Source organism: Neolamprologus multifasciatus, chromosome 15, assembly GCF_963576455.1.
Source record: "Neolamprologus multifasciatus chromosome 15, fNeoMul1.2, whole genome shotgun sequence".
Taxonomy (NCBI): domain Eukaryota; kingdom Metazoa; phylum Chordata; class Actinopteri; order Cichliformes; family Cichlidae; genus Neolamprologus; species Neolamprologus multifasciatus.
This window is the reverse complement of record NC_140453.1, coordinates 10,065,846-10,091,057: the sequence shown is the minus strand read 5'-3', so window position 1 is coordinate 10,091,057 and position 25,212 is coordinate 10,065,846. Positions and strand designations below refer to the sequence as shown.

General features: G+C 40.1%; 2 protein-coding genes across 7 annotated transcripts; one reads left to right on the top strand and one right to left on the bottom strand.

Annotated features, from left to right (window-relative positions):
- The first annotated feature begins 574 nt into the window (after positions 1-574).
- Positions 575-18,109, top strand: abcd4 (ATP-binding cassette, sub-family D (ALD), member 4). Of its 4 annotated transcripts, none has more exons than XM_085134360.1 (20): positions 575-728; positions 1,005-1,141; positions 1,259-1,377; positions 1,628-1,755; positions 2,906-3,045; positions 3,132-3,248; positions 4,069-4,194; positions 5,188-5,238; positions 5,410-5,504; positions 5,595-5,716; positions 7,050-7,141; positions 7,322-7,411; positions 7,617-7,822; positions 8,588-8,679; positions 8,821-8,857; positions 10,368-10,417; positions 10,514-10,566; positions 10,632-10,708; positions 10,874-10,989; positions 11,246-18,109. In XM_085134360.1, exons 2-20 carry the CDS (start codon positions 1,101-1,103, stop codon positions 11,345-11,347), a joined length of 1,854 nt encoding a protein of 617 aa, XP_084990486.1. In that variant the 5' UTR covers positions 575-728; positions 1,005-1,100; the 3' UTR covers positions 11,348-18,109. The 4 variants fall into 4 exon arrangements, with proteins under 4 accessions (XP_084990486.1, XP_084990485.1, XP_084990483.1 ...); XM_085134359.1 differs by having other exon boundaries at positions 575-737; XM_085134357.1 differs by having other exon boundaries at positions 575-816.
- Positions 12,019-24,634, bottom strand: LOC146501601 (acetyl-coenzyme A synthetase 2-like, mitochondrial). 3 transcript variants are annotated; one of them, XM_085134355.1, is made up of 15 exons: positions 24,349-24,634; positions 23,741-24,121; positions 23,448-23,544; positions 23,179-23,378; positions 22,139-22,314; positions 21,412-21,564; positions 20,950-21,097; positions 20,040-20,177; positions 19,128-19,220; positions 15,006-15,118; positions 14,415-14,541; positions 14,175-14,302; positions 13,425-13,488; positions 13,209-13,330; positions 12,019-13,122 (listed from the first exon to the last, which is right to left on the bottom strand). In XM_085134355.1, exons 2-15 carry the CDS (start codon positions 24,051-24,053, stop codon positions 12,949-12,951), a joined length of 2,046 nt encoding a protein of 681 aa, XP_084990481.1. In that variant the 5' UTR covers positions 24,054-24,121; positions 24,349-24,634; the 3' UTR covers positions 12,019-12,948. The 3 variants fall into 3 exon arrangements, with proteins under 3 accessions (XP_084990481.1, XP_084990480.1, XP_084990482.1); XM_085134354.1 differs by lacking the exon at positions 24,349-24,634 and having other exon boundaries at positions 23,741-24,298; XM_085134356.1 differs by lacking the exon at positions 24,349-24,634 and having other exon boundaries at positions 23,448-23,617; positions 23,741-23,859.
- Positions 24,635-25,212: the final 578 nt, after the last annotated feature.

Genomic DNA, 25,212 nt, shown 5'->3' with positions numbered 1-25,212 from the left:
TCAAGACATCATCTCTCAGGAAAAATAGAAGAATTTCACCGAACGTGACTGTTAACTTGTCATTCCACAATGGAAGCAATTTATTTTTGTGCCATATTACAGTTATTTCATAATTAAATATTATTCCAGAAACAGAATTTTTAAGTTGCTTCTATGTTTATATAGTTAAATTATTTTAAAGACTGACTTGCAGCTACATCTTTTTATTTTCTTTCTCTGTTTTTTTAATTTTTCCATTCACCTGAGATGGTAGTGGAAAAGCCTTTATATATGATTGTACATTATCTTTTAATTGTACATTACCTCTTTTTCAGCAAAAAGTGAATCTAAAAAAACCTAAAGCAGGATGGAGTGTGATTAGGCTTTATTCCCACCTAGGTGTCCCTGTGAAGTATTTTTTGCTTTTTTCCAGGAATAAATGTTCTGTACATCTCAAATTGGCGCTTGATACTTTTTAAAATAAAAAATAAATAGACTAATTATATAGTGCACGTGCAATCGTGTAGAATCGCTTTCACTATTTTTAAAAATTCCGCCTAAAAGCTAGTTGAGCTTTTATTTTGAAAACTGTGGGTCACCTGATAATCCGGAAGTCCGTAGTTTGACAGTCACCGTCCAAAACATTTTTTTCCTCTACTCCTGTGGTTCACAGTGGAGCAGCAGGATAGCAGGATTTATTACATTAAGGTTATATGACGTGTTGGCTAACTAATGTAGCCGTGACAGCAGTAAGTGAGGTAGTTATTTTAGATATTTTTCGTTGAATTTTGTTTCCAACTTTCCTCGCTAACAGTTAAACGTTTTCCTGCTGCTAAGGTAAACTACGACGTGCTCGTATGATATGTACGGGAAAAATGACCTAGCACTTCAGCATTTTTTTTCTTCTTCAAGACAACTGTTGAGATTTGATTTTAATGCTTTTTTTGTGTCGTTTTGTATTTTCATGCAAAAATCTTACTGTACTTGAATGTTTTTATTTTATTAAATGTGTTTTATCGTCTTAGTTTACCTTGACCTGCCGCCTGGATCGGCTTTTATGACACACGAACAACTTATGTGAAGTTTTGTCTACATAAGCAAGTCCTCTGCCGCCCGCGCTCATGCCTCGTTTGGAAAAGACAAATCTTCGAGGCAGGGACAGGTAGGAACCTTTTCCGCACTCTTTGGGTTTTAAGGTGGTGCTGGGGAATGAGGAGTGAAGGTCATTCAAAAATATCTTGTAATTTCCACTCTTTCTCTGTCTGTTCACACAAATCAGGCCACAGTTAGACTGGAGGTTTGTGCAGAGGTTCTGCAGCATCCAGAAGGTCTTGTTCCCATCATGGACCAGTCAGAGTGTCCTGATGTTTGGGACGCTGCTGGGCGTTACTCTGGCAGGTAACAGCTGGAGGAGTGTAATAGAACAAAAAGAGGAGGAAACTGTAAAATGACTGTGGTCTAACTTTGAGGAACTTCTGATAGCATCAGAAAGCTTGCATTGACTGCAGTCAAATGAGCCCTGACCACAGGAGGCTTTGTCTCTTTCTTGATGACCTTTAGCTAATCATTTTGCTCTTTTATGAGTCACTGTTTGAACTGACTCCTTCCTCACCATACAGTGTGCTAACACGTGTTTTTCTGTCATCAGAGCAGCTGATCATTTACCAGGTGGGAGTCCTCCCCAGCCACTTCTACAATGTGCTGGCAGACAAAAATTACTCAGGCTTCAGGAGTCTGGTGGGCACTGCCATGGTGCTCATTTTATTCAACTCCACAGTAAGTTAAAGTAGCAGAGGAACGACAGAAGTCAACATACTAACACAGTAGCATTTATCCTGCAAAGCAAATAAGATTAACACCCTACAGATGCGCTGTCTCACGCGTGTCCAGTATGTCTGTTTATGCTTTCTTGGCCGAGTCGCCCCTGAAAAAAAATTATTTTTAATTTTAATGAGACGCATACCTGGTCAAATTAAAGCTCTAGTAGAAAGCCATCTCATATTGATTGGTATAGGTGTAGTCATTTAAATCATTTATATGATAATTTAATTGCTGTTCACACATTTGGAAATAATGTTAATTTTCTGCATCTTTCTTTTACTACTGTATATTTTACTGATATGTGTATTTATGGTAGTTTTGTATTTATAGTGTATTGTGATTTTAGCCTGACAAGGGCTGGAAATTAACAATAGGTGTAAACTCTGTGTGCAGCATAACAGTTTCACGCACTGTATCAGAAGTATGTCAAACTGCATTTTCCCTTTTAAACGCTTAAATGAAATACGTAGATTTAAGGATTTAAGGAAACAGAAATAGCTGCTTTTAGCTGCTCTCCTATTTGCAAGGGGTCACCGCAGTGGTAGTTCTGTGTTTGATTTGGCGCCCTTTTTATGCCGGATGCACTTCCTGAAGCAAGCCTAAAGGGATTTGTTTCTCCTTTTGGGATCGAATTAATTAATGCGAGTCGTGCGGGTTTGGTTTGTGAAATATACAGTTTTTATAAGATTAACACTAAGTCTCTGCAACTGCATATACTTTATTTATCAAAACCTGTTTAGTAGTGTACATTATCTGTTACATTCAGATGCGCATTTCAAATACCTAAATCAAAAGTTTGATAAATAGTTTCTTATGTTTTACTGCATGGCATCACACCTTTGGATTGATGCTGTAACAGTAGCAACTTTCTAAGGTCAGGACAACCTGACATAACCATTTTATAGCCGCATGCATTTGGTTTTGATTGTGTTTGCTTGGATTTTGAACCTAAGAAACTAACTTTAGTCAGCTTATTTAATCATGTTGCTTTTTAAAGGAACTTCTGTGGCAGGTCTTTCCTGATCTATAACATCTTTATTTAAGTTATTGTCACTTATTGTTACTTTTTCTCTCTCCCCTTCTTTGTTGTTCCCCTCCCATGCAGCTGAAAAGTATTGACCAGTACATTTGCAATCAGATGTATGTCAGCTGGAGGAAGACGCTAACAGAGAGCCTCCATTCAGCCTACTTCCAGGGAAGAGTCTACTACACGCTCAACGTGCTCAGAGAGGACATAGACAACCCGTAAGCATGAATGCATTTCCTGGTTGGTGCATTGTTATGCATGAAAATGTTTTGCTGTCGTTGTTTAATTGCGTTGTTGTGGGCAGAGACCAGCGGATCAGTCAGGATGCAGAGAGGTTGTGTAAGCAGATGAGCAGCATGGCGAGTCGCCTGATCATCTCACCGTTCACCCTGACTTACTACACCTACCACTGCTTTCACAGGTGAGCACGTTGTGCTGTATGATCAACCCCATCACACACTGTGGTAGAGATCATTCAGCTATGTTGGGGTGCCACAGTTTTACAGCCACGTTTCTGAATATCTGTCCTTTAGAGAGGTCCAGAGTACATAAAACAAGGGATGGAATTAGAAAGTTAGAAGAATAAATACCTGTTATATGTCATTTAAAGCATTACATGTGCTCTACAAAAGGTCTGCTGCAACTTTGACCTTATTAAAATTCAGGCTAAATTGGGGCTTTTTGTTAACCCCTAAGCCCTTTTTGACATTTCCAGCTGGAAAAAAAGAACAACCTCAAATTTAGTAACAGGCTGCAAAACAGTGAGGGCAAAAGAACAACCTCTACTATGGATGGGAAGCATATTCTGACATACAATAAAGCTTCTTGTCCTTATCATCAGACTGCAGTAAGATTTGGAAAAAATCTAGTGAAAAATGACCGTTTGCTTCCACTTTATCAAAAACTGTCAGTTAGAGAGAAGATAACAGCCTTGTAAAAATAACAGACCCCTTTAACCCTTTCTAAAAAATCCTGGGCTCAACAAATTCTACATCAGCCGTAGTTGTAGTAATACCAGGTGGTCTTTGTTGTATTCGTGCCATACGTGGTGACCTTTGAAAATGGCGCTGGTTGCATTTATATAACATGTACAGCCTGGACTCGATATGCTGGCCTCCAGAGAGGAAAAAGGTTAAATGTGAGCTGTAAAAGGAGCAAAATGACTCTTTGAATATCACTGTGTGCACTTTAAGTGTTGTGTTGTTTCCATGTATTTTGATGTAAGTTGCTTTGCTTTGCAGCACTGGCTGGATTGGTCCTGTGAGTATCTTTGGTTACTTTGTAATCGGGACTATTGCCAATAAAATCCTCATGGGGCCGATTGTGTCAACTCTCTTTGAGCAAGAGAAACTGGAGGGAGACTTCAGGTAGGTTCAGCCTTTCTAAGTTTGTAAATTTGTGCTAACAGCAGATTGATTTAACCTCTAACAGAGTCTTTGGGTATTCTGCCAGCTTTGTTTGAAACAAATCCTTCCTGTATTTGTGGTCAAAGACACTTGGGTTCTGTTAAAAGGAAATAACTGTAGGCTTTGGCGCAATGCCTTCTGTGTAACACAGGATATGCATCAGTTTTTTGTTGTTTTTTTTTTTTTAAAAGAAGAATCTATCACAAGCTGAAACAGCCTCCCTTTGTGTTCAGAGAGGAACAGATCAACTGGTTTCTGTTAAAGTGGATCTTTTATGGGTTTTTTTATTTCCTGTCATGCGTATACTGTCACAACAGCATGCAATGATTATATTAAACATGGAGAAATCCTCAAATAATGAGTTCAGGGTACACATGATCTCTGTGAGCCACCAGCTCAGGTTTCACACTGCTCTAAACAGTCAGATTCAGATCTTTATGAAATCAGTGAGAGTAGACAACAGAAGCCTCCTGAGGGGTATACTATGAAGTGAGATTGGTGGATTATTGAGGGAAACTGATCTTAAAGAGTTTTCAGTGTCATGAGGGTGTGGTGGCTTTCTCTTTTAACCTGTTAACTTTTGCTAAACTCACAACTTTTTGTTTGAAATCATCTGGAAGTGGCACGTTTTCACAGATTCTTTTATTTACAGTACCCTGTAAGTGTGATCCAGATTATCTGCTGAAGGAATATGTTTAATGCAACCTGTATGGTGATATCTAACACCATCGAATTTAGAGGAACACAAACTGTGGAGTAGGTTGTGCTCTGTAGGTCTATTTTGTGCAGAAGGAAGCATTACATGACATGTGAAACGTGCGGCTGTTCCTACAGTGGATGAACTGAGAGGCTGTTCATCCACATTGCTTTGAACTGTGAATCATGCAAATATACTGTTGTGGGTAGTCTAGTAAGGATGCACATTTTTATCACACATGTTTTTTTCATGTCTAGATTCAAGCACATGCAAATCCGTGTCAATGCAGAGTCTGCAGCTTTTTACAGGTGAGACACAACCACAACATTGCTGATGCTGCAAAGGTGGCTGTTATTGTTGCCAGACAGTTTGAGTTTATCTTCCTGTATTGATAAGATGTATTGATAGAGCTTATTCAGAAATCGAATAAAACCAGAGAACAAAATGGAGAGAAAAAATCCGCCTGTCTCTACTTGCAGAGCTGGTAAAGTGGAGCTCATGAGGACGGACCGCAGACTGCAGGCTCTGTTGTATACTCAAAAGAGGCTCATAAACAAAGAGCTCTGGCTTTATAGTAAGAAAGTTCTATACCTTACTGTTATCATGCTTATATAACACAACTTTGTACACTTAACCTCTAAACCTGTAATGTCTCCTTTCACAGTTGGAGTGAACACATTTGACTACCTTGGAGGATTCCTGAGCTACATTATAATCGCCATTCCCATTTTTAGTGGTGTTTATGATAGCCTCACTCCTGGTGAACTTAGTGCTCTCATCAGCAAGGTAGACATGTTTTATGTCTTTTTTATTTAAATGCCTCTTTTTATTTATGTCAGAATAGAACTTAAAACAGAGCTATATAAACCATTAAAAAAAGGAACTGTGTACGTCCTGGTTAGGCAGCAGTTTGAGCCATTTGTATTATGTTGCATGATAACCTAATACCTCAATAAATGTAAAAGTACCAGCCACCTTATTAGGTACACCTTTCTGGTACTGGGTTAGACACCCTTTTTTCTTCAGTGTTGCCTTCATTTTTTCAACAAGTTTCAGCAAGATTCAACAAGGTTTTGGAAACATTCCTCACAGATCTTTGTCCATATTAAAATGATAACATCACACGGTCGCTGCAGATGTGTCAACTTCACATCCATGATATGGATTTCCTGTTTCACCACATACCGAAGGTGCTCTATTGGGTTGTGATCTGGTGAATGTAGGGGTCATTTGAGTACAAGGTTTCATGTTCAAGAAACCAGATTGAGATGATTTGTTCTTTGTGACGTGGTGAATTATCTCGCTGGAACAAGTTTCATTGGAAGATGGGTAAACTGTGATCATATAGGGATGGAGATGGTAGACTGTGGTGCCTAAATGATGCTTAGTTGGTACTAAGGGACCCAAAGAGGAAGGCCCCTCCTCTGACCTCTGACATCAACAAGGCATTTTCACCCAGAGCGCTGCTGCTCATGGGATATTTTCTCTCAATTTTTTTTAAATTTTATCATTCTCTGTAAAGCCTAGAGATGTTTGTGTGAGGATAATCTCAGCAGAGGCAACAGTTTGTAAAATCCTCACACAAACCAGTCTGGTACCTAGAACCATCCCATGTTCAAATCCACCTTCTTCCTCATTCTGATGCTTGGCTAAAACTTCAGCAAGATGTTTTGACCATGTCTGCACGTCTAAAAGCATTGCCTTGTGATTGGCTATTTCAAGAGTTGCAATAATAAGCTGCTGAACAAGTGTACCTAATGAAGTGGCTACTTCAATATGTGGGAGCCAGATAGTTCTGAGTATCTGTGCATATTTTAACCTGATGACATCAGTACTAAATTAGAAGATAAAATCCAAAATTGCATGAGTGCACACTGTCCTAATGCTTTCCTTATAGTGGGGCTGAAAGAGGAAGTCCATCATGTTTGTTAGTAGTTTACCCACTAGGTGGCACCAAAATCCTTTTTATCCCCTCAAAAACGTAAATGCCATCTCTTGCACTGCACACAGATTTGACTTCCGAATGTTTTGTTGTGCATGCAGACCTTTTGAAAAAACAAACAAACCTTGTCTCTTATTGACTCTCTGCTTCTTATTCCCTCTCCTTGTTCACATTCAGAACGCCTTTGTGTGCATCTACTTGATAAATGGTTTCACGCAGTTAATAGACCTGTCAACTACTCTGTCAGATGTGGCTGGATACACCCACAGGTATCAGGCTGCATACTTAAATTCACCTCTTTGAGGACAAATGATGACAGCAGGATTTGTGTATACCGTCCACCTTTCCATAACCGTGTGTGTGTGTGTGTGTGTGTGTGTGTGTGTGTGTGTGTGTGTGTGTGTGTGTGTGTGTGTGTGTGTGTGTGTGTGTGTGTGTGTTGCGGTCAGGATTGGGGAGCTGAGGGAGGTGATGGATGACATCCTACGCAAGCAGTGCGACTACGACCCAGCGTCAGGAGAAAGCTACGACTTTGACAGGTTTGTGTGGGCACATTATTCTCTGCTGCGTTAAAAAAAGAAGCACAGTGTGATGATTTAAGAAGCAGGCTGCATGTGAGGAGAATTTATTAGATTACATTAAACATACAGAAATGGAAACGGGAAAAGAAGATGGTAAAACTTCATGTTTATAACAAAACCTCTGAGCCTCAACTACATCACACATCACCACCTCTCCACACAGTGACTTCAACATCCACGCAGGCCCAGTGGACACGGCCTTCATCGTGGACCATCTTTCATACAAATCCCCTTTCTCTGACGAGCTGCTGGTGGAGGATCTGAGTCTGAAAATCAGCCAGGGAACTCATCTGTTGGTGGTGGGGAACACGGGCACCGGCAAGACTTCACTGCTGCGGGTCCTCAGCCGTCTCTGGGAAGCACACAGCGGTGAGAGCAGAAGAACTGAGACTGTTTGGCTTAATTTGATCTTTTTTTATTACAAGGTTTCATGTTCAAGAAACCAGATTGAGATGATTTGTTCTTTGTGACGTGGTGAATTATCTCGCTGGAACAAGTTTCATTGGAAGATGGGTAAACTGTGATCATATAGGGATGGAGATGGTAGACTGTGGTGCTTAAATGATGCTTAGTTGGTACTAAGGGACCCAAAGAGGAAGGGCCCTCCTCTGACCTCTGACATCAACAAGGCATTTTCACCCAGAGAGCTGCTGCTCATGGGATATTTTCTCTCAATTTTTTTTTTAAAATTTTATCATTCTCTGTAAAGCCTAGAGATGTTTGTGTGAGGATAATCTCAGCAGCATATCTTTAGCAAATCAGGAGAAGCGAAGACGGCACAAAAAAGGGCAATAATAACAATGCATAACATGGGGGGGGGGGGGGGGGGGGGGACTAAGAATGATGGGAAAAACAGATCATAGTTTTACACGGATGTTGTCATGTATTGTTGAGAACTCATCAGTACTCCACTTCACTGACTTGAGGAACAATAGCAACAACAAAGGTTCCATTACTTTAAATTTTATGTTTTTAAAAAGCCACAATATGGGGGTAAATAAATTTACTAGCTTGTTTTTGTTTATTTATTTATTTTGATTGGGAGAGATATGAGAAGGTAGTGTAAAGCCATCAAATAGAAACTGTAAAGCACAAATACATTCATTCAGCTGTCTGTCCTTCATTTTTCCTCAGGCTTTGTCCAGATGACCACCTGCTTTGGGCCCAGAGGAACGCTCTTCCTGCCACAGAAACCCTACTTGACCGATGGCACTCTGCGTGAGCAGGTCTCTTCTTATTGTGCTGTTTTTCTACAAATTTTGTCTTTTATATAAAGCGCTGATATGTTTATATCTTTAAAAAAAAAAAGAAGAAGAAAAAAAAAAGAAAAACTTTTGGTCATTTACTGAAACACTTGTTTCCAACAGGTGATCTACCCACTGAAGGATATTTACCCTGCATCAGGTATTGTATTAAATGTGATCAACAGCTAATTAGCCAGAGGAAAACTACTCTATTAGTTAATCTGTGTGTGTGGTGTATTTTGTTGGGACAAAGGCAAGCTCATCACTGTGTTACATCTGCCTTTCTTTTAAAACAACACCTTTAAGTGTGTCGAAACTGGGGAGAACGGTTGCTGCAGTTTTGAATGTGGAAGGACTCATTGTCCCTGTGCCACTTAGTGTCTCAGCTGCTCAGCGGTTTGGGCCTTTCCTTTGTTGTAATCTTTGCTACAAATGCTGTCGGTGGCAGGCAGGACAGCACTGCACTTAGTTCCTTTTGCTTCCTTTGCGTCTTTCAGCAAGACGCAAAGGAAGCTTTATTGTCAGTACAGTAGTATACACAGTATATAGTGTACTAAAATGCTGTTTCACCCTAAACCCCCATGGTGCATTTATAAATATATAAAGGATATATCTCCAAGAGATATAAAACTAGGAATTACAAATAAATAACATGCTAGGTTTTGGTAAAATTAGGGCTAAAAAGGTACTAATTACTAACTATACAATTCTATACAATACTATAATGGTAACTATACAATATTAACTGTACGATAAACAAGGACAGGACAGAGACAATACAAAGTGGAATGTGCAGTAGGTATTGAATACCAGTTTCAAGTTATTGTCAGGATATTATTGACAAAGACGTGCAAAATGTGCAAATATAATATAATTTAGATGTGTGTTCCGAACTGTGTGACTGAGTGTGCAAATAAGCATATTGTTCCCAGGTCCAGTTTGTAGTGGATTTGTGGAAGTTTTTGTTTTTGAGTCTTTTGATGAGTATTGTAAGGTGTTTGTAGAGGTGTATGTTTGTATCAGTGTCCTTTTATGGTAGTGAGTTGAGGGCTCTGACTGCTTGGGGGAAGAAGCTCTTGCAGATTCTGGTCGTTACGGTTTTAATGCTGTGAAACCGTCTGCCAGATGGAAGGAGGGAGAACAGTGCATGTGAGGGGTGGAAAGTGTCCTTCACTATGCTGTTCGTACGTCTGATGATGTGTCTGTCATAGAGTTGGGAGATGGATGTGAGAGGGCCTCCAATGATCCTCTCTGCTGTCCTCACTATCTGCTGCAGAGACTTCTTTTCAGTTAGCGTGCAGTTCCCATCAATGCATTCCCTGCAGTTTTTTTTTTTGACTGATTACACAGGACAGTTTGTCTGTGCTCTTTGACAACAGTTTCCATGTTTCTGAGTACATGAATTTCCACTACACTTTAATTCTACAAGTTCTTAAGTTGTTAAGAAGAAAGCTCAGCCCTCTTTAAGTACCTCAGGATCTTCTATTGTAAATTAACCTCTTTAGCAATGAGCTGTTCAACCGAATCCAGAATCAACATATTTTTATTTTTTACAAATATATTGTGTGTACGTATGCGCGCGCGTATTTATTTTACTGAGGATCGTTGATAATAAATGGCAGCGCTGTAGAGAAATCAAGAAAAACCAGAATTACATGTCATGTTTTCAGGGTCGGTGGATGATGACAGAATTATACAATTCTTGGAACTAGCCGGAGTGGTGAGATAAATTCTGCTTTCATCTCCAATGCATGTTATTTCATGAAATTACTTCTCATTTTCACTCATGCTAAATAAAACCTTGATGTGTGTGCAGTCCAGTCTGCTGAAACGGACGGGCGGGCTGGATGAGAAAGTGGATTGGAACTGGTAAGAAACAATTAAAGAAGTAAAACTGTGTAATACTTCCTCAAGCTTGTTTTTGTTCTCTGCAGGTATGATGTTCTGTCTCCAGGTGAAATGCAGCGTCTCTCCTTTGCACGACTCTTCTACCTACAGCCCAAATATGCAAGTATGCTCCTCTGGATACTCACTAGAGAATCTCATAAGAAAACATGCATGCACTGATGAGGTTTTTAGTTGTGCTGAATGTGTGGTTCAGGTGAGCTGAGGCTGTTTGCTGTGTTTACTGGACTGATGTGTTCTAGTCTGCAACTTTCTGGTGTTTGAACTTTAGTTTTAGATGAAGCCACTAGTGCTTTGACCGAGGAGGCGGAAGCACAGCTGTACCGAACTTGCAAACAGCTGGGCATGACTTTGGTCAGTCTGGGACATCGCAGCAGCCTGGAGAAGGTAGGCCAAACATCCCGACTCCAGTTAGGATAACTGGTGGAAATTACAGCCTGCACACTCAAAACGTTTGCTTTAGTCACTGTTGTTGAGCCAAATCCCAGTAAGTGGGTTGCTTTGTATGACTCTTCCACATCTCCAAAAAGAGTAAAGTTGATCAGCAATACATTCTTGTGGCTTAGTTTCACCTGCCTTGTCTTACCTTGTTCTCAGATCTGTCCAACTGTTACTACATTATGTGAAACTTTGTTTTTCCCAGTACCATGATGTCCAGCTGAAGCTGTGTGGAGAAGGCCGATGGGAGTTAACAAAGTTAAAAGGAGCTAGCGGAAACCTCAGTCTCAGAGATGAAACAATGTGACTGCGGCCATCTATTTGAAATGCTTTAACCAGTGTCTATGTTTACACAGTGTCTTTAGAAGAGTGTAAAAATTCTTCCTAGAACCAAATCAATCAAACTAATCCACTATTAACTTTTGATTTTTAGTGTGTGGACTAAAAAAGAAAACTGGAATTTCACCCAATCACTTCTTGGTTCTGTTGCTTTTGTGTACGCCATCTGTTATCCCCAAAAATGGCAGCTTCTAGACTGACCTGGTCTTCAGTGGAGACGGTGCTTTTAATCTAAATATTTTTAAGAAAAAGATAATAATCGAACACATGCTGAAGAGATAAGGTATATAGATGTGGGGTGTACTGTAAGGCTGTGATTACATTGTATTAAATTATATACGATTGACTCAACATCATCAATCAGTGTGGGAATAAGGAAATATAGGGTCCTCGCCGTGTCACTTGCTAACATTCCAGTGCTCTCAGACAGCACACTTTGTTCTGTTAACAGAGGTACTTTAATAGTTTGAAGAAGGCTTGTGTGTCACACCACTCAAAGTTCTGGTCCCACATAAAGTTCACATTTTAAGATAAAAACAAAAACAACTGTAAATCTTTAATGCATTTATGTGACTTTACAGTAGCTTAGTGTACAACATTTCCAATGGGAAAAGGGTTATTACTGTGTAATAAACAGACTTTCACACAATATTCTTTTTAATTCCTACTAAGAAATGTCGGGATGTCTGCTCACATGAAAATTGATATATTTCATGAAGGCAAGCAAAATTATACCTTCATACTATGATCCCAGCTTGAAGTACATCAACATTTTGTGCTTTTTAATTCACATTATTCCTTCTAGCATTTTTGAGCCATCACATGCCATCTCCTACCTGACATATGAAATTTGAAACAATAGAAAATTAGTTTTGAGCCAAAGAATCACTGATAGAAAAATCATCCTATCAAAATGTGGCTAAAAAGAGACCTCTCATATGTAGTAAATTCTTTCAGCCAGACTCTAATCCCATATGGTGATACAACCCTTTAAAGTTTACCTAAAGTTCACATTTTGAGCTTCTCTGTAGCAAATTATCACCAAGCAATGCTTTTTTCCTGTTATTGTGTCATAGAGAAAAAAATTGCACCAAATTATTGTCTGACTCTATACCACCTCTTGTGACATTGAAGCTCAAGGTTAGAAAAATTGTGCTGAACAAAAACAAGATTTTGGCTTTAGAGTTTGAATTTTTGTGTAAAATTAACTCGTTTGCAGTTTTTAAATTGTCAAATTTGACATTGACATTTGTTTTTCCAACCCTGAAAATTCCATGTTTCCCTTTCTTAAAGGGGATATAACTTGTAAAATAGTACAAAAATTGAAATTTCATCTGGCTTCATTAAATAACATTATTTGGTAAAAAGTTCTGGGAGGTTAGGTGGGAACTTTTTAAAGGTTTTGTGGGTCTGGTTTATCTGAGAATGTAGACAGATTTTAAAAGAGCCTATCGGAATGATCTGGCTATTAAAAATATGTTTTCATACAAAGGCACAGGTCTGGTTCATGAAAATGGAGTGCAACATGCAAGCTTTCCATGTGCACTCTTCTCTCCTTCAGAAAACACCTTATGGTCCATTTTTACTCAAGAGTTTCTCGTGACCTTGAATGATCTCCTGAACTGCTGCAGGATCATCCAGAGTACTGAGGTCGCCCAAACCCTCCAAGTCGCTCTCCACAACTTTACGCAGCACCCGTCGCATTATCTTACCCGAGCGGGTTTTTGGCAGACGCTTGGCAAACTGTGACGAACACCAACACAATGAGAAGTTATTACATAAAGTCAGTCATGACTGCCAGCATGTGCAAGTCAGCACTACAAAATTACCTGGATGAAATCCGGAGAAGCGTACTTGGCGATCTTTTCAGATACCATGCCATTTAGCTGCCTCGACAAGTCTGCCTCTTGTACATCGATGCCTTTTTTAAGCACCACAAAGGCGTAGACACCTGACGATGCAAAAATCACACATTTATCTGCTACATTTAGCAAAACACATTGCTGACTGATTTACACTGAAAGGAACTGTGCTGAGTTTCTTACCTTGTCCTTTGATGCTGTGTGTATACCCTACGACAGCAGATTCAGCCACTGCAGGACACTGATTCTGTTTACAGAAGTCACAAACAGGATAAATTCAGCATCTTCATACTTTGTGGTTCTTCTAGAAAGGCATTAAACTATCGATTTAAAGAAAAAAATAAACAACCATATAGTGCATCTGATACATCAGCCAATATGTTTTTTCTTTCAGATACAGTAAACTTGAACAGATTTATAACATTTGTAATATGTAGTAATTTATTTACTCATTTTGGCTCCGCCCACTTCTACTTTCCAACTGAGAAGTTGAAGATTGCCCTCTGGTGGACATAGTGTGCAATGTCAACAACATGTTTGAAGGACGTCTTCTTTTGTTTTCTTTTTCTGACCGTTATAAATGCCAATATTTATAGATGGGCAAATAGTTAATATTGACCTATAACATCAGCGAAGTGATGAGCTGATAATTGAGCTCTACAGCACATTACTATTTAGGCTGTGGGCTGTAGCCAGACCATGCTCCCATTAGCAGTGATGCTCCTCAACATAAAAGTCAGGTCAGTTTTACAGAGAAATTGAAGATTGCTCTGGGACTCCCAGAGAAAGATACATTGTGAGCTTAATAAGGACTCAACTTTAAAGATGACGTGTTTTTCGCTTTTTAAACTCAGAGCTGTGAACCTTGTTTAATCAGGTATCTTTGAGCTTTTGAAATGCAAGACATTCAAGTTAATCAGTTATTGGCCTTACCACTACGTCCTCTATCTCTGCTGTCCCTATCCTGTGACCGCTCACGTTAATGACATCATCAAGGCGGCCAGTGATCTGGTAGTACCCCTCCTCAGACCGATAGGCACCGTCACCAGTAAAGAAGTAACCTATATTATGTGCACCAGTACAGAAGGATTTAGAGACCGTACATTTCTCTTTATGTGAAAACAGACATTAAGAAAACAGAGGCGGTCTGTTCCTGAACTCGTAAAACTGTACCAGGATAAGGCTGGAAGTATGTGTCAATAAATCTCTGGTGGTCTTTATGAATGGTTCTGGCCATACCAGGCCAAGGTTGAGCCATACACAGGGCTCCGGATGTGTTGTTGGAAGTCAGCACTTCGCCCTGAAGAAATCCAAAAACAATGTTAACCAGAAAACAGTGTTACAAAACTTCTAAACCATTCCTAGGACACACAGAAACGCTACATTAAGCCTCATTTAGCTCACTGGATGATTTTTTTTTTTGCTATGTTTTGGTTATGAGAAGCAGAAAAAAAAAAGACTGGCTCAGGGACATCACTCCAACTGTCAGCACAATCTGTGCTTTGCAAATGCTAAAGCAACCTCAATCAGCACAAAACAGAGCGACAGATTTTTAATAGGGAGTTTGGCATGCACACACTTGGCCTGATCGTGGGAGTGGGAGGAGTATCAAAAGTGACACAGCTGGTGGCTATTTTATAATCCTAATCTGACCCCATCTCCCAGGTCGTTCCCAGCCATCCAACATTTGCAGGAACAGCACACACACACACACACACACACACACACACACACACACACACACACACACACACACACACACACCTCAGTGTCCATAAGCACCGGGTTAATGCCAAAAAAGGGTCGCATAGCCATTCCTGGGACAATCTCTGCGTCTGGGTCTGATGGCCTTGGTGCGATGCAGATGCCACCCGTCTCTGAGAACAGAGCAGAGCGAGTAAAGTGTAAATATATTTCAACATTTTTCCTTCATATTACTCTGCCCTGTCCCTCACACTCAGCCCAAAGCCAACTGGTTAGTGTATATAAAAATCTTTAATAAGCTTTCCAGACAGACACATTTAGTAAATTGAATAGTACAAAGGAATAAATTACATCCCGCTGTTAGCTATGGCAATTATTATTAGTTTTATTATAAATTTTATTTGAAACTTGGTAGAGATGTTCCCCAAGGATCCGCACCCAGCGATGTGTTCAGTATACATTGTATTTCTCTGCTTAGCCACATTAATTTAAACAGTTTTTGCCAATTTAATGTTGCTCAGAGGATTTTGTTTTGTTTATTAAGCCACTTAACACTGATCTATGAATCATTCAAGCATAAAAGGTTCCTAACTCAAGGGATGAACCAGTGTTGTGTCTACACACAACAGACAAAGAACCAATTTTAGGCACTTTTTAGTAGCAGCATACCAAAGTTAACACACTTTGACACACACAAAACAGCATTTTTAAACTCCCAAAGAGTTATTAGCTGAAAACCTGATATTTATTGCCATGACGTGAATTATGTTCTTTAAAAAATTGAGGAAATTCAAAAGGAAGACCTGACATAGCACCTGGATTTTAAAAAATGGTCTAAGTGGAAGGTTGAATGTCAAGAGGTCCTTCTTGAGGAAGGGAAACCTCAACATTATTGAAGGCATGTAGGATCATCTTAACAGACAGCAGAAAAAAGGCAGCCGACATCTAAAGAAAAGCTTTGAATGTCATCCAAGAAGAAAGTTTGACGAAGAGAGTTCAGGCTGTGAACTGAAGAACTGAAGAATAAAGGCGGTCATATCACTTGTACGAACTCTGTTTTTGCCTAATATACTGCATTCCCATACATGTTGTCATAGTTCAATAAATCGCAGTTTGTGAATCTACTGTAAGCCCTTCTCATTGCTACAGATGTAGATTGTGGAATTACAGCCATACTAAGTAAATTAAATGCTATTAGGTCTGCGTGGACATCAGGGACCTCTGGTAATCCTCCTGGTGGTGTTGGTAGCAACAGAGGGGACTTTCTACAAAGTAGGACACAACAGATGATTCGACAATAGCATTAGCCACTGCCATCCTGTTTACATCAGCTGTAACTGTGAGAGTTGTTGCTTCACAGTCCCAAGAAACAATGTGATTAACAAAAACAGTCCAGGTCGAGCACACAGGCAGTTAAGTATAAAAACCAGAGACAGCAAGCCCGGCTTCCAGTTTGAATTTTGCTGACTTTGGACACAACTTTGTTATCTCTTTTTCCAGTGATTAGATGGCACCATGTGTCTGAAAGTTTAAATACATAGTTATTTTCCCCCTTCATTTGCGCTGATTTAAGCTACTTTTCAACCTCCCATCATCCTCTGTCCTCTCACCTCTCCAGTCCTGGATCATCCTACATGGAGGCTGTACGCCAGCAACGGCTCAAAATCCATTTTCCTCTCTAAACAGGCTACTTGCTTCCAGATCAACCAAATGGCATTTATGAATAATGCCACTTAGCCCTAATTGAAAACACCGCACCATGAAAATAACATAACAACATAATCCTTTTTACAGAAGTAGGGTATTTAGGTCATATCTGTGTCTGTAATTCTCAAGCTCATGATGCTCTAATGTTTAATTATCGTCAATTAATTATGGACTTTTGCCATTTGTATGGTAATTAACCCTGCTCTGCACCATTAGGTCATTACGCAATCTAATGAAGAGATAACTGATATTATTAGCAAAATCAGCTGATTATCTAACATGATGTTATTATGTCCCATCCAATGCTACACTTGTGCAGCATTTTGGAGTCTTTCAGTCATCAAACGCTGAAGGACACGTTTGTTTTGCAAGTTCTTCTTTCCAGTGGAAACTTCTGCATAAATTCTGCAGTCACAACATGTGCATCCTGCTGCCGAAACAAGCTAACTGCCACAACTGACCAATAAAAAGGAAGGGGGTAGATGTTTCTGCTACCTTCTGATAACCCTATGTAAAAGAAAATAAAGATAAAAAAGCAATTGTGTGAAAGAGTAGAAAAGAAAACTTATGAGCACATTTTGGTTTGGAGCTTTAATAGGTTAAAATAAAATATAATAAATAGGATGAAGCAGCAGTGCCTGCCTGATAAACCAGTTCTGGCTACATCCTAGCTTCCTGTTTGTTTGTTTGTCTGTTTTTTGTATATTTGTCACACTTACATCTTTTAGATCAAACAATTTAATATTAGACAAAGTTACCTTGAGGGTAAATACAAAGTGCATTTCCAAAAAATGAGGTTAATCACAGTTAATTCATGATTTAACAAGCCGGGTGCAATTGCTTTTCAACACAGGGTCAGATAGCTTTAGATAGCTTTGTTCCTTTAATAAATTAAGTCATAATTTATAAACTGCATTTTGTATTTATGATGGTTTTATTTGTATAATATTACAATTTGTCTAATTATTTGAAGCACTTAATTGTTTCAAATAGGTAAAAAAAAAAAAAATCTGGAAGGGGGCAAATACTTTTTCCACAGCACTGCAAGTGTGTCTTAACTGTGTGTACACAAACAAGAAGGATGTACAAAAGCAGCACTTTTGTACTGATATCTGCCAGAATTACAGAACCGAGCGTAGGCGGGCTGATGAGACCGCTGTGTGGGAAAGGTTGATCTCAGCATTCCAAGTAAGGCCACAAGGCAGACAAGTTAGCGTGTTTGTTGACGTGAGCAGAATAAATTGGTCAAACTGAGACTCGTGACGTTTATCCTAACATTTTGTGAGTCCAACCTGTTATTACGTTTGGATACTCACTGCTGGAGTCACATGATTTTGGTTTGGCACCACAGACTAGTACACAGGAGAAGTGCATCCTCTTCAGATCTAAATGTCCTTATCCCCGCTTTGGTGGTGGATGACTTGAGTGTTAAAGCCATTGAATTTTCTTCTTTTTTTTCTTTTTAAAAAAAAAATCTCATTCCTTTGGTTTCCTGAACCACTTCTGAAATAATCTTTAAGTCTGAGAAGAAAACATGTGGTTTGATTTTTAACTCCTAAGAGAAGAGAAAATGTCTCTCTCCCTCTCGGTCTCACACACACACACACACACACACACACACACATTACATAACACTGTTATTGCTACAGGGACTCAGGCAGCTTCTCTCCCCTTTAAGATGGACTGTTTTAGTGTCTGCAGACGTGGCTGTGTTTGAGGAGGAGTTCATGACCTTACAGTAAGTTCCCATTGTGGAAGGATTAGGAATGAGGAATGTTCTAAGACTCGCCATGAAGCATGAAAATTCAATGTGAGCACAAAAAAGGAATTACTACAGATCAGTTAGAGAATACAGGGCAATATAAGGAGAGTAGGACAGACTATACACTCACACCCTATATAACATTTATAGACCATGCTTGGTTAGGTGATGACTGAGTTTTTCCAGCACTAATGAACCTGACAACAGCAATATAGCACTACAAACACATAAAGGAAAGTGAAGGGCGTACAAATTATTTGAGAAGAAAAACCTCAAACTCTACACATCTGTATGTCATTGTTCTATACATCATTTGAGAAGTATGATGAACGGCTCTTTACAGGCTGGGATTCTCGCCATTTCTCTCAAACGTGCTGTAATCACATCGCTACGCAAGAAACAATAACTTCAATCCACTGATTGTTAATAATTACCAGTTATTAACTGCAAATAACTTAGGACACCAGGGTCCAGCTGACTCACTGGTATTTTAACCAGCCTTACTCTCTTTGGTTGTTTTATGCAGACAGCTGCATAAAAATAAAAAAAATACAGAACTTTGTAACTTTACTCTTTCCAATAATCTAATATTTAAATTTCTGAAGTATCCAGCTGAGTTTGTGCTACTGTAAAATGTGGTGTAGTGTTGTAAAATGTGGTGTAGTGTTGTAAAATGTGGTGAATAAACCCGTCACTTCTGTGTGTTCAGTTACCGGTCTGCCACCAGGTGTCCACCACAGGACAGCGTCCGTCCCCGACCACTCTGTGGTACCACTCCCATGCTTCGGTGTTGATCGGCTCGCCCACTGCAGACAGACAAGAATAGCTTAAATCATACGGTACTGTGCAAAAGTATTAAGCCACCTGTCATTTCTTTACAATTTGCTTCCACGGAGCCAGACTTTCTTTGGGAGCAGACCGGTTCAGTCCAGCTCTTGAGTCATTCGGCAAACTTGAGCCTTTTCTCCGTGTTTCCCCTCGTCTTGACTTACTTAAGGAGGACACACTACACACCATGCTAAGATTTGGCAAGTTATTGGCTAATAGCTTTTTATGAGTAATCTTGTTGGTGGAAAAACAGTATTTTATACCCGTCAAAGTGTGTTATAGTTGGCATTTTAGATTTGAACAAAGAAATTGGGACAAAAGATTTTTTTGTGACAGGCTGCTAGTAACAAAGTGCCTAAATATACAATTTAAAATCGGCTCTTTCTAAGTTGTCTGTTATGTTTAGACGCAAAACTGGTTCATCCAATGAGTTTTGTGCCATTTTATAGTTAAATGAGTTATAGGGCAGTGTTAAATGGCTTAGGAAACAAACAACCAAAAAAGAAAATTTCCTCGAAGAATTGTCAGGTACAAGGCCCGGACAGAAAATAAGTGAAAAAGCAGCCAGTATCAAAAGAAAAGCTTTAAAAGACCTTCAGAAATATTGAAGAACTATTGCTCAAGAAAAAAAAATGCTGGAAAGTCTCTTTCAACACAAAGAAATTAGAGATGGCTTAAAACTTTTTTACACAGCAACTCTCTGTCTATAACTGCCTCATGGCTTCATGTCTATTGCTACACAAATGAGAACCAGGTGAAAAAATACTTATTCTTTCTAAGCGTCCTGTTTCACATACCAGACCCGAGGGTTTTGAGGGTGGAGCGGTTGTACTTGTTCACCCACTGATCTCCATACTTCAGCAGCAGGCGGATTGCTGTAGGGGCCCCATAAAACTGGTTGATCTTGAGTCTTTCAACCATGTCCCAGTATCTGCCTGTGAACAAGGCAAAATGTTGATTTATTTTTTAAATTTAGGATAAAGCAGTAGCCTAAAAACCGAACCCTTAAACGTTTTTTTATATTTCTTTTTAAAAACCTATCACTTGAAGATGCTTTTTTCCGTGCCAATAACGGCTCAAACAATGGAAAACTTTGCAGATTGTCATCTACATGTTGTAGCTGTTTACTGTCACCAGGGGGCAGTGTCACAAACAGTCTGCACCTACTCGTGTTTGTGTTTTTATCAGTCCTTCAGCAAGCCATAACCAACAAAGAACCGAGTGTTAAACCAATCACTTTTCATGCTGCTTCTCCCACCATGTGAGACACTCGGCTATCACTTCCTGTTCTGGCTTACTTTTCAGCCAATCAGCATTCAACCTGCATACGGTGTCAACCATGGGAAGCTACACACTGCTGGTTTTTCACATGACTGCATATCAATAATCCTTCACTCTGCACAGTCATAAACTTATGCAAAGAAACGCAAACACGGTATCATAAATCCCTCACACGGCAGTTTGCTGCACCATCTTGTGGTGCAATCTGGAATTACACAAAGGTACACCCCAGCACTAGTTCAACTTCAGTTGATCTCTCTTTAAAACAATACATAGCATGAAATAGGAGCACTTTTAAACTATCATTAAACACAAAAATTTACAATAATGTCTTTCCATCAAAGAAACATTTTACTTTTTATTTTGTGATAGTGTATTTGGACACCTCAAATCATAATTTCCATTTTGTTGTAATCATGTTCATACCTGGGTCTGGGTAAATAGGAGTGCTCTCAAACAGCACAGTGGTTGCCCCGTTGGCCAGCGGCCCATAGACCACATAACTGTGTCCCGTTATCCAGCCAATATCCGCCACACAGCCAAATACATCACCATCGTGGTAGCTGAAGACATACTGGTGATGACAGGGAATAATTAGAGGACTAGACGAGACAAAAACATAAAAATACTTTGAATATTCACTACCACGTGGCTCAATATTATACTAATATTTGACCCTTCTGAACACAACAAAAATCTTGAACTGTCCCATCATGCAAAAAACATTTCAGAGAACCTCCTCATTTAATGTGCTGCAAACCAGGCTGAGATTTCCTCTCACACATAGTCACACGGAATTAGACATCACATTTTTGTCATTTATGGCCTTTGTTGGAAAATGGGAGCTAAACACTGTGTTTGCCGATAACGAAAACAGTGATTGTTTACCCTGTGTGTGAGCGCAGCATACAGAAGGTATCCAGCCTGCGTGTGGACAAGACCTTTGGGCTTCCCTGTGCTGCCAGATGTGTAAAGGAGGAACAGGACGTCCTCGCTGTTCATGACAGCTGGCTCACACACAGCATCTTCCTTTAGCATCTCCTGTACGATGCAGTGAATAAACACAGTTACCACACCATTTATATTTTTAAGGCCAGATCACAAGAAGACACAACAACCCGTGTTTAGATTTTGTATCTGTCACTGTGCCAGGAGGTCAGTAGAGCCTGTGCACAGTTGTTATATATGACAGTCACTAGTCAATCTCCTGATTAGTTTAGCAGAGGCTAGCTAAGAAAATTGGTTTCAAGAGCTAACATAGACATACATATTCCAGCTGTTCAGCCAGAGTCACTTTAGGTCCTTGTTCGTCAGGACACATGAGCGTGAAATCTCTTAATTTCTCATTTCTAATGTTTTGTTTGCTCATTGCAAACAAAACATATCAGATGTACTTGTGATCTAATTGCAAAAAATGAAGAGGAAACACATGCAATATAAGATGCAAAATGCACATGCTAGTATTGATTGTTTTAGTTACTGATCAGATTTAAAAGAAACTCACATGAGTTACTGTGATTTTTCTTCTTTCGGTTATTTGTTCAAAAATACCCAATTCGCCCTCTACAGCTTATATTTGGATTTTAAGGATTTGATTGGCTTTCTGCTCCCTCACCTCCTCCATGGCAATGTCCCTGGCCGTCATGGTGACCGGATTGTCTGTTCTCATTGCAACAAAAACCTGCTTTACTGTCGGACAGCTCTGCACTGCTGTGTCCACGGTTTTTTTCAGCTCTGTGACCTTACCACCCCTGACCCCCTGGTTCACTGTGATGACTGTGTTGGACTGAGCTGCAAGAAGTTGAAAAAAAAAAAAAAGAAAGAATAAATAACACAAAGAAACAAACAGTTTTAAAATCGCCTGTCTGATGTTTTCCAAAAAGCTCTGATGTTTGGGGTATAGGCATGGCCCCTTTGCAGGTGTTCTGGGTTGTTTTACACTGAGACATTGGTAGTTAATTAATAAGTTCCTTATGGCTGCCTTAAACTATGATTGCACTTTGCAACCTGTTTCCCTTCACTGTGGGGCCTCTTGATTTAAGAACTAGGTTTCTTCGAATGATTCCTCAGTCAGATTTCTTGGAACTGGGGGAGCTGTTTCAATGCCATGGACTGTTTGCCATGCTCCTTGAGACAAAGGGAGTTTTTGTAGAGTGGTGAGCTGCATTTTGAATGCTCAGTTGGTAGGCGGCTGTTATGTGGGGAGTCTATGGACTACAGTGTTTAAGTGGGCAGCATGGGTAACAGTATGGATGCTAGGACCCAAAGTCTCACAGCTAACCACTGCACTCGGTTTGCAGTATGATCAGTATTGATCACTTCACTCAGTGTCTTTAACTTTGTGACTTATTTGATGTAATGTTATAAATGTAAACATCCTGCCCTGCCCCTAAAGACATACGTTACATATTGATTCCTAGTTTTTAGAGCCATTTAATAAGACAGATGCAAAATCATGCATGAAGAATCAAAACTAAAATCACAAAAATGATTAAGTATAAAACATTGGGGGACCTTGCTGAGGGGAACTACAGATTGGGTCGATGAGTAGTGCCTACTGGCACAGCACATGATGTCATTTGCTCCGCTGTGATATTAAAATGTTGACAGGTGCAGCTCTAAGGCAGCTTTAGGAGCTCAATGATAACATCTCACCATCCCTGATTCGCTCTGCCAGGGCATCCGCGCTGAAGCCCGCAAACACCACGTTGTGGGCTGCACCAATGCGGGCACAGGCCAACATGGACGCCACGGCCAGCGGGCAGGTAGGCATGTAGATGGTGACGCAGTCCCCCCTCTTCACACCATGCCGCCTTAACAGATTGCCCAGTCGACAGGTCATCTCCAGCAACTCTCTGCAAACACGTGCTCATGAACTTCAGGAACCAGAACCATCAGTGCAACACCAACTCCAAACTACTCACCTGTACGTGTACTTCATCTCTGACCCCCATTCATCTCTCTCCCAGATCAGAGCCACCCTCTCAGGACAGGTGTGCACATGGCGGTCCAAGCAGTTCACTGCAAGAGTCCGGAAGGAAGCACGATGACAGAGGTCTCCTTGTGTACTAATCAGCACAGTGCCATGAGGATACTGTATGTGCAGATACACACAGTAGTAGCTGGCTTTGCTTCTCAACATAAAGGGAGCACAGAAAACTTTGTGCGATGCCAGACATGCTTATTGTATTCTACTTAAAAGTGGACGCAATCTCACCGGACACATTCAGCTTTCCTCCCTCGAACCACTTGATCTTGCCTCGGCTTAGGTCACAGTCCTGCACGGTGTGGAAAGGAGTGCTCCAGCAGAGCCTGTGGCGCGCCACAGCGGCCCAGAAGCTCTCACTGTTGGAGACGGACAACTCCCGCAGCGCCGCGCGGCCCGACACCCCCTCTAAGCCCGCAGCCTCCGGCATGAACGCCGCGACGTTGCACCGACTTCGACCCGAAACATGGAGATAAGAAGCAAGAATCCGACGAGCGAAAGAAGAAGCGACGTACTTGGAAGTGCAACCGCACGGTAGCCACATATTGTCAGTGAAAGTGCTCTGCGCTTGCTGAACGATGTTCCCGTCACGTATGAGGTCGTTGAGATATCCTGGAAATCACACAGATTAAATTTCGAGAGGTGAAAACTTGGAAACTCCGAAGAGTTCAAAGAGGAAGGGCTTGAGGAGTGATGCGTTAAAGGGCGGTTACAAACTAGTGAGCCGACACTTGTGAACAAAATAAACCCAACCCCCACAGATTTGCAAGTTGTTTTTCACCGTGAAGCTGGGTAATGTTGAAATCAACCCCATTAAAATCTTTCCAAACATTGCTCACCTCTGGGTACAAACTGTTTCTCAAATCCACCACTTTCACTTTCAACAATAAGACTCACTGTTTACGTTGCATGCTGGACCATCATAGCCACGTATTTTTGTTTACATCTACAAATCCTTATTATTTCACATTTAAAGGCTTTAAACAACTTCGCTGAGCTTCTGTTTCCGGATATTAACGAACATCCGCAGTACGGTTTAACTTTGGCTTTGATGTCTTCACTTTACAGACTGCCACCTACGATGCCATCTGCAGCCGCGTACAGCGTGTTAACTTAACAGTGTTTTCGCATGTGGACACCAAGTGGAGCTGCTTTGTTTGGCTCAAAAGAGTGGTATTTAGGGTGAGTAAAGAAGAGCAGTTGGTATCGATCCAACACCAAATAAATACCAGTTTGAAGTATATTTGTTTATTTTCCCCAAAACATTAATTTAATAGAATTCATTGGGTTGCATACACAACTTGAAGGATAGAAACATAGTATTAATCCTATTGTGCTAGTATAGATCCAATGCAATCAATATCTGGATCAATCAGCCCATTAATGAGAGCTAAGATATAGGCTTTACAACAGTGTAAAGTTCTGCTTGTTGTATTTTACACATCACTGTGAGGATTGCTTTAAAGATAAAGACGTGCTGAGATAAACTTTATAAAAGTAAAACTTCCATCATACCTAATTCCAGGTTTATACTTTTTTCTTTAAGTTTACGAGAGAAACTTTGCGTGATTCATAATTCAAAATAATCCTCTTTTATCTTCTACTGGGCCTTTCTTCTGATTGGTATGGATGATCTGCTTTACATGACATCATGTAGATCCAGGAGAGGAAAAAACTGCCTGGGACCTGGGCTCACATGGACT

Bases quoted from the DNA above. Each gene is read 5' to 3' on its own strand.
- abcd4 (XM_085134360.1), top strand. From the start codon at position 1,101: ATGCCTCGTTTGGAAAAGACAAATCTTCGAGGCAGGGACAG. The intron at 7,823-8,587 runs GTGAGAGCAGAA...ATTTTTCCTCAG, and splicing joins TCTCTGGGAAGCACACAGCG to GCTTTGTCCAGATGACCACC. The intron at 10,567-10,631 runs GTAAGAAACAAT...TGTTCTCTGCAG, and splicing joins GAGAAAGTGGATTGGAACTG to GTATGATGTTCTGTCTCCAG.
- LOC146501601 (XM_085134355.1), bottom strand. From the start codon at position 24,053: ATGTGGCTACCGTGCGGTTGCACTTCCAAGTACGTCGCTTCTTCTTTC. The intron at 23,545-23,740 runs GTGAGATTGCGT...GGACTCTTGCAG, and splicing joins AGGAAAGCTGAATGTGTCCG to TGAACTGCTTGGACCGCCAT. The intron at 23,379-23,447 runs GTGAGTAGTTTG...ACGTGTTTGCAG, and splicing joins GAGATGAAGTACACGTACAG to AGAGTTGCTGGAGATGACCT.